General features: G+C 59.8%; 1 protein-coding gene across 2 annotated transcripts; it reads right to left on the bottom strand.

The window, feature by feature from the left end:
- Positions 1–830: 830 nt before the first annotated feature.
- LRRC75B (leucine rich repeat containing 75B) lies at positions 831–7,433 on the bottom strand. Of its 2 annotated transcripts, XM_081123077.1 has the most exons (5): positions 6,503–6,750; positions 6,139–6,347; positions 4,667–4,795; positions 3,128–3,243; positions 831–1,609 (listed from the first exon to the last, which is right to left on the bottom strand). In XM_081123077.1, exons 2-5 carry the CDS (start codon positions 6,331–6,333, stop codon positions 1,084–1,086), a joined length of 966 nt encoding a protein of 321 aa, XP_080979203.1. In that variant the 5' UTR covers positions 6,334–6,347; positions 6,503–6,750; the 3' UTR covers positions 831–1,083. The 2 variants fall into 2 exon arrangements, with proteins under 2 accessions (XP_080979203.1, XP_080979204.1); XM_081123078.1 differs by lacking the exons at positions 6,139–6,347; positions 6,503–6,750 and adding an exon at positions 7,228–7,433.
- Positions 7,434–8,401: the final 968 nt, after the last annotated feature.

The raw sequence follows: 8,401 nt of genomic DNA, 5'->3' as shown, positions 1-8,401 counted from the left end.
CCACCTCCAGACATCTCTAAATTCCTCTTTTGTCTCTGCCCTGCCCAATACCTAGTTGGGCTGAACTCCAGCTCTCCACACAGGGCTCTGAGGGTGACGCTGACATTAGGCTTCTGGTCCAGAGCCTGCCCCAATGGTGCCTGTGAAGGAAGGGAGCCCTCTGCTGGGAGCAGGCCACCTCTTGGGGCAGCCCTAGAACTGCTCGAACCCAAAGTTCCCCCTGCTAGTGGCAGTGCTCACCTCTACTCCATGCATGCTCTCTTGGGGTCCCCATAGGGGAGGACTGTGCACATGGGTCCCCAGGCCTGGAGGGTACACAGAAGCTCTCCAACTCTGGTCTGATGTGTTTCCTAACCCAGTGGAGTTACCCTACTCACCAAGTACAGGAGGATTGAGGGATGGGAACTGGGGTGGGGTGGGGGGAAGTGCTGTGCCCTGTGGGAGATGAGCCTTGCCTCCTGTCAGCAGTCTTGTGCCTAGTCCAAGGGGCTCTGATGGGAAGGTTGGTCAGCAGCCTGGCATGAGCTTGCTGTGGGCTCCATTCTGAGCTTTGCCCCTCTCTGGGCTTCCAATCTGCCCATCCCCAGCTCTGACCAAGCCTTGCCCAGGTGTGAGGGCTAGGTCCCTGGAGGCCTCCTCTAACTCACAGCCCACAGATGGACCTGATCCCTACACCTTGGTCTCTGCCCAGGGAGCACCTTAAGGGAGATCATTGTGAGCTTGGTCCCTCCATTTTGGAAGGGCAGGATCCCTGAATACTTGGCTCCCACTTCTCCCCACCCCCTTCAATAGGGCTGCCACTCAGTGTCCACAATGCAGAAAGGCTAAGGCAGAGGGAACATCACCCTTTATTGTGGGGTCTGCACAGTGGGTGCTGGGCCCCACCAGCTGAGGAAAGGCAGAGACCCCAGCCTGGGCTGACCATCCAGTATCTGACGAGCCCATTCTCCTTCCAGCCCCTTGATCCCAGGCTGAATACCAGATCTCTGGGGACCTGGGGGACCTCTGGGGCTTCCATCACCCCCATCCCATGTGCTTGGGAGCACTGTAAGTCAGGTAGCAGAAGCCAGGGTGGGGGGCTGGTCATCTGGTGCAGCAGGCCTGGGGTTCGGACCCTGGCCCAGCAGCTGCCGAGCCCCAAGTAGAAGCCGCAGGGGTAGCCCCAGCCGCACTGCCCTCAGGCTCGAGGTCCAGGCCCTCATAGATGGTAGGGAGGGAGGTGCGCTGGCTCAGCCTCCGGCGCAGGCCAACCAGAAGGGGCTGGGGCAGGGAGGCCACATCCACATTGTTGCCTAGGTCCACCCAGACCAGCGCAGGGAACTTGGTGGCGTCCTTGACAGCCTCAGTGAGCTCACGGGCAGCGGCCCTCGTTAGCCGGTTGCCGTTGAGCAGGAGCTGGGAGAGGCGGGGAAGCATCCAGAGGCTGGGCAGTAGCAGGTGCAGCAGCTCGTCACTCAGCCCGGTGAAGCTCAGGTCCAGCACCGTGAGCCCAGCACCCTGGCTGCCCAGGTAGCGCATTATGTGCCGTACATCCCGCGTCGACAGTGGGATCCCTGAAAGGTTCACAGTCTCCCCTGCCAGCGGAGTCTTCTGGAGGCTGCTCTTGAGGCTGTGGAGAGGTTGCACGTGGGGATGAACTGGGCAAGGGCCCATGGCCCAGGCAGGCCCCACTGACCAAAGACAATGACCCATTGGGGCAGCCCAGGGAGGTAGGGAGGCCCAGGCCCTATAGTCCAGCCAAGCTGGGATCAAACTGCCACTTTTTAAATGGGTGGCCATGGACAATGCTCAGAACCTCTCTGAGCCCCTGTTTCCCCTTTGGTGAAAGGGAACCTGGCCGTTGTGAGGATTAAATACATACCCGTTAAGGCTCCATGGGCTGTTATTATAAAAACGTATTTTGTACCTGCATCTCCACACCTGTCACATTTATTGTCACACTTATTTTTATGCCAACCCAGTGACATAGGAGTGATTATTGCATTCTGCAAAGGAGCAAGTGGATGCTCAGAGAGGTGACATGTCTCTTCCGTCATCACACACCACTAAGCGGGGAGCTGGGTCTCCAAATCAAGGTGCTCCAACTCCTGAGCCCACATGTATTTTTTCATTTGCCTCCTCTAAGGTCAACCCTTTGGGAATAAGGATAGATGTTCCTATGAAGGTGACAGGGTATCAGGCTGGTCCCTCAAGCCTTGGGGGCTAGAGTAGGGACAGGCCCAGGGTAGTAAGAAGGTAGGTGTGGGGAGGGGGGGGAGGGACCTGCCATAGGGAAGGGCTCTCTGTGTTCTAAGCTGGAAAGGAAGTTTAGAGACTGAGGAGGGTCCCCTGCTGACCCCAGAACCCCCCTCTAGGTCTCTCCTGTCATTTGAACATGGCTCACTAGGCAGATAGGCCTAATTGGGGGGCTGAGAGCAGTAGGACCCCTCCAGGACCCCCATCTGCATGACAGGGAACAACCCTGTGGGCTCTGGGCTCAGTATGAGCCACCAGGCCCCAGGGGGGACAGGTGAGGGCACTGGGGCTATGGTTCTGGCCTCTGGGCCTAGGAGCCTCTGGCCAGTTCTTGGGCTGTGCGTGGCCATGAGGCTGTGTTGGAGTGACTGAGAGGAGGATCCCATGGCAGAGTGAGCTATCAGGCCAGCTGTGGGCCACCTGGCACAGAGTTCCCAAAGGGATGCAGGAAAATCAGGACAGGAGTTAGCCTTGAGCGAGCCACTTTGCCTCTCCCAGCCTTAGTTTCCTTCCCAGTAAAATGGGAATCATAACCCAGAATCTGTCTCCCTCACAGCCTGTCAGCTGAGGATTCAGCTGATACCTAAGGTCCAGGGGGGCCCAGGCCTGGTGACAGGCCAGAGACCGAGGTCTCGAGGAGTGAACAGCAGGAGGCAGGTCATAGAGTGCATCTTGGCTGGGGGCATATGTGCTGCCATGGGCCAGACTGGCCTCCAGGATTGGGACCATGATGCAGATGAGGGTGAGGGGTCCACAGGGTGGGGTTTCAGGCACCATCCTCTTTCTGAGAGAAGCCTGGGCACTCCCCTAGGGCCAGCCCTGCCTCTCCACATCAGTGTGGGAAGGGGACCCTAAGAGGCATGAGGTGGGGCTGTGGCTGGATTCTCCTTACCAGCTCTGGGTCTTCTTCTGGGGCAGGCTGGATCCTAGCTGCCGCTTGGTGTGTGGGGTGAGGTGGTAGATGAGCTGCCTACAAATCTTATCTGAGGACTTCCAGAGCTCATAGTCCTGTGGGGGGACAGTGCTGTCAGAGTGAGGCCAAGTCCCTTCCACCATCCTCTGGGCCCTGGGGATCCAAGTATGTGGTGCAACACAGTCATTCATCATGGACACTGAGCTGCCCACTGGTCTCCCCAGCCCACCTCCCACCCGGCTATGTCCTGGCACAGAGCCAGGGGAGGCTGCCCGCTGGGAGCTGGACAGGCTGATCTGAGGCCCGCAGTGCCCGGCGGGAGGAAGCTCAGACAAAGGGCCCTTGTTCCCTGTCCTCAGGCCCAGGGCCAGCCCTCAGACTATCAGCCGGCTCTCTGCCCACCCTCAGCGCTCCCCAAGGACTTGTCACAGGGGAGGCAGGACCAGGCCCCTCCAGGGAGCCTTGCTCCACTGACGCCACCCCCAGAGAATAGGAACAAGCCAGGTCAGCACCTCTTCCTCTCACTCTCCGATCTAGACCGCGCCTATGGGGCCTGGGTCTGGGCTGCCAGGGCTGGGAGGGTTAACAAGTTGCAGGACCACCATGTGGCTCTCTCCTGGTCCTAAGTGGGCTCTGGTAGAGTCCCAGCTTGGGCAGAAAATGGGGGTGCCTTGCTTTCCACAAGCTGGATTTAAAGAGCACGCTACAATACCCACATGTGCCTTATCCAGTCTGTTAATAGCGTGTGCACACAGTGACAGCAAGGGGTCACTGTGAAGGCTCTAGGGTGCCTCAGAATCCTCCGTGATAACTGCATATAGATGTGGGAGCTCTAGTGCTGGCAGGGCTCAGAGTGGGCACCCTTGTTTCACTGGGGACTCCCTGTGACTAAGGGCTGGGGGCTGGGCACAGGCTGTGTCAGGAGCACAGAAGCTTCTATGCTCATGGCGGGATGTCTGCAGGTGCTATCAGAGTGGGGTTCTGGGAAGATGTGGTGCATGGGGGGAAGAGGGTGGAGGCTGCTGGTGGCAGGTGCCACTCAACGTGAGGAGGGAATTGTTTGTGGTTCTCAATGCTGTGGGAAGCAGTAAGCACTTGTCCCCGAGGATATCCCTACAAAATGGGAATGTGTGGAAAGGGGAGAGCGGCTCTCTTCTGGTCCAGGAACTGAGGCTGGGAGTTTGGGTCGACCAACACACTTGTCAGAACATTCTGTGTCCCTCAGGTCCCATACAACTTCCTGCCTGGGTCTCAGGGCCTGGTGAACAGTCCTTGCCTCAGGAAACAGTCTACCCAGCACACGACTTTTCAGGGTTGGAAAATATTGCTCACACTTGCTCCTGCTGCTGGCCAGCCTAATACACTAAAACTGGCATCAGGTCCCAGAGAGAGGCAGTGACCTGCCTAAGGCCTTGCAGCAAGCCAAATGAGAACCCAAGCTCCTAGCCCCAACCCTGGGCTCTCCTGACCCCTGTCAACCAAACTGCCTAGCCTGAGGTCCTTGCCTACTAGCCTCACCGTCTTGGGGCACTGCAGGTCCCGGGCCAGGTTCACAAGCAGATCATGGGAGATGGGGTCCACCAGATTGAGGAAGGCCACATTCCTGTAGAGGATGTCAGTGAAGAGGGTCCCCTCTAGGCCCAGATCCTGTGGGTGGTGAAGAGTTGAGTGAACCAGGAGTCAGGCCACCCTTCTCTAGGCCCCCTCCCAGCCAGCCAGAGCCACTCCCAGCCACTGCCCCCTCTCCCTAAGACTTGCTGGAGTTTCCCCACGGGTGGCGATGGACCAACTCTCCAGGGCCAGGTGGACCTTTTATTTTTTTAATATATCTTTACTGATTTCAGAGAGAAGGGAGAGGGAGAGAGATAGAAACATCAATGATGAGTCATTGATCTGCTGCCTCCTGCATGCCCCCAACTGGGGATTGAGCCCGAAACCCGGGCATGTGATTTCCTGGATCCTAGGTTGATGCTCAACCCCTGAGCCACTTTGGCCAGGCTAGGTGGACCTTTTAGATGAGGAGAGGGTCGGTGCAGTAGGGACCTCAGCGAGGTGATAAGCAGGTCCCAGAGCCCTTAGACTGGTTCCCTGGAGGTGAAACACCATGTTGTGACATCTTGCCTTCTCTGGAGTTGGGCTTGTCTGGAAGTTTCTTTGGGGGCTACTCAGATGAACTTCAAAGACCACTTCCTCCAGTATTCTCTTTAGGCCCTTTGCCCCTTCCACCTATTCTGAAGTGCTCCCGAGCTTCGGTCACCATCTGTTTGCTCACAAGTCCATACCCTTCCTGTAGGGGTGGACCTCTCTCTCAGCTCAGATTGGGTGTGTTCATCTCCTGCCCTGAAGCAGGCCTTGCCAGTGCCCCCGGCTCAGTAAAGGGTGTCACCATCCCCATCTTCCCAGGGGCTTAGCATCTGCCCTCCCTGGCCCACCAGCTTCCTTGTATAGCCTCAGTGTCTCATCCCTTGCATAGACCCCACCATCAGGGTCCCTGACCTTCCTGCCTTCAGTCCTTGACCTCCTGTTACTCGCACAGGACTGGTGTGGCACTAAATCTTTTAGAGGGTCCAGTTAGAGGATATACTGACAAACTGATGGGACAGGCACAGCCAGGAGGGGCCTTCAGAACGTCCAAGCCACAGGGTGATATGTTCAATGCATAAGCCCCAGTGTGCGCAGGAAGACGGGCTAGAAGGGAACGCCCAAAGGTCATAACTGCAGAGTCCTTGTGGGTTATGGGGCAGGGCAGGTCTCTCCTGGGCCTTGAATCCCAACCTCTGGGACATGAAGGGGCAGCCTAGCTAGTTTCTCAGCCACAATGCCCATCTGGTGTCTTGGGCTCCAGGTACCATCCCAGATAGAGATCTGTGCCTCTGGATAGTTTGGTTGATTCACTGCTGTCCTGCCTTTAAACACCATTCATGCTCATGTCACAGATGCCAGCTAGGGAGGATCCAGAAGGGAGAGGTGGCTGGTGAGCCTGGACTTACCCAGACAGGGCCCCAGACCGCAGCAGCCTGCTTTCTGCTGGTCTGGACAGCTCCTCTTAAAGGGCCAGCCCCACCTTTCCAGCCTGCTGGGCCCAGAGAGGAGTACAGCAGAAGGAGGGCTGGGAGGCCTTGGCTGTGCCCCAATCTGCTCTGTGGCCCTAGGCTCACCACTTTTCTCCAAGCCTCAGTTCCCATCTCTAACCATCCACCTGCAGGCCAAAGACATGCATGGTTGATTTCAGCTTACAGAAGGGGCAGGGGGCAGGGGCGTGTGCAGAGAGGCAAGTGGCCTGCCTGGTGGTGATGCTGGGACCAGAACCCAAGGCTAGGGCAACCCAGGGCTTGGGATCTAGGACTCAGGTACCTGGTATGTGTGGGACCAGCTGGGACTGTCCAGATGTGGTGTGATGTACAGATGCCAGGGGTATGTACTCAGTGGGTGTAAGCTACCCTTCAGGAGGATGGTGATGGGTGCTCTAGCTCTGCCTGGGCTGCTAGGGTGTCATGGTGAGGATGCACCCGCTGACCAGCTGGGCTATTGCTTCTCAGGGTCCAGTGCCTCCCCTCACCCTGGAGGAGGGGAGAGCTGAGGGCTTCCCATTGCCAATCAATACAAGATGCCCACAATTGCCACTCCTCCCAGCACCCCCTCCTTTCCTGCCAAGGCCTGAATCTGGGCTTTAGCTCCTGGCTTGGAGCACCCACAACACACAACTGCCCTCAAACCCCAGAGGCAGGGACACTTACCTGCCCTGCCCTCTTGGCCTCGGTGGCCCTCACTCTAGCCTGCTGCCCTCCCTCCCTGGCCATCTCTCTCGGCCAGACAAGGCTCTCACCCCTGCAGCTAGTCTCCCCTCCCCTCCCCTCCCCTCCCCTCCCCTCCCCTCCCCTCCCCTCCCCTCCCCTCCCCTCCCCTCCCCTCCCCTCCCCTCCCCTCCCCTGCCCTCCCCTCCCCTCCCCTCCCCTCCCCTCTGAACCCGTCCCGCCCGCGCGTCCCCGGGCCAGCCCAGCCTCCGGCCCCGGCCCCGCCCGCCGCCCGCAGCCCCGGCCCCTCCCTGGCCTCCGGCTCGGGCGGCCCGCTCCTCTCGCCTGGCGCAGGAGGCGCAGCAGCTGCCGGGCGCGCTCCGGCCGCCGCTCGCGCAGCGTGGACTGGATCTCCCGGAGCCAGCGCACCCGGCGCTCGTAGGGCGCGGGCCCGCACCCTGCCGCCGCCCGGGCCTCCGAGCCCGCCTCGGGTCCACACCGCCGGCCCAGCCGCGCCCCCATGGCCGCGGAGGGGCCGGGGCTCGGCCGGCGGGAGGCCAGGCGTCTGAGTCCCGCCCCCGGGCCCGCCCTCGGCCCCTCCGGCCCCGCCCCGGGCCCGAGAGGCGCCGGGTCCGAGCCTACGCATCCCTCCCGGGCCAGAGCCGGGGAAGGGAGGGGGGCGGGTCCTGCTGGGGCTCCCGAGCTCTCAGACACTTAGCTTGGGGCATCTCGCTGGGAGAGAGGCGCCCGCCCCCGCTGGATCTGACTCCGGAGCTCTGTCTCCGCCAGGGGAGTCGCTGAGCCCGGCCAGTTCGAGGTGGCGCTTGGCGCCTCTAAACCCTTCTGGCCACAGGGCTGACTGTGGAACAGTCTCTCTGGCGGTGCAAAGAGCACTGGTCTTGGAGTCAGGGCGAGATGGATGGGGGTTCCACTGAACGCTTGCCAGCCTTAAGCAGTGCCAGGACCCGCTTTCAGGAATTAGCCAGGCAGAGAGCAATTGTAGTATTTGACCTGACCCATACACCCTGCTTGGACACTCCTACAATGACAAATATTTACTGCCCCTCCCCATTTGGCTGGGGACAGGCCACAGCAAAGGATAGAGCCACCCCCTCTGACCCAGGTCTCTGATCTCAAACCTAGGAAATAAACCGGATGAGGAATGCTGGTTAACAGTTAAGCCCAGCTCTGGGCAGGCTGACAGCAAGCAAGCTGCACCTGCCCCAGGCAGGGGGGGAGGGGGGCAGGGAGCAGTGTGAGAAGGGGGAAGTTGACTCCTCCCAGGACCAGGCTTGGGCTAGGGACCTGCCCAGCTCAAGGAGTGTTCTCACCTCCTGGGTGGCTCCCTCTGCAAGAATCTGAGGCTTTAGTTGGAGGCCAGCTGTACCCTGCAGCCCTCACCCTGCTCTGGGCTCATCACATTCCTTGGCATTTGGGGCACTAGGCTCCAGCCCCCAACTGTGACAGCAAGGAGGGCATGTCCAGCTTGTGAGTTCAGTGTGCCTGGGCACAGGTGCAG

Source organism: Miniopterus schreibersii (genome assembly GCF_964146895.1).
Source record: "Miniopterus schreibersii genome assembly, chromosome: 20".
Taxonomy (NCBI): Eukaryota; Metazoa; Chordata; class Mammalia; order Chiroptera; family Miniopteridae; genus Miniopterus; species Miniopterus schreibersii.
The sequence above is the reverse complement of the archived record's forward strand: the minus strand, read 5'-3'. Positions and strand labels throughout refer to the sequence as shown.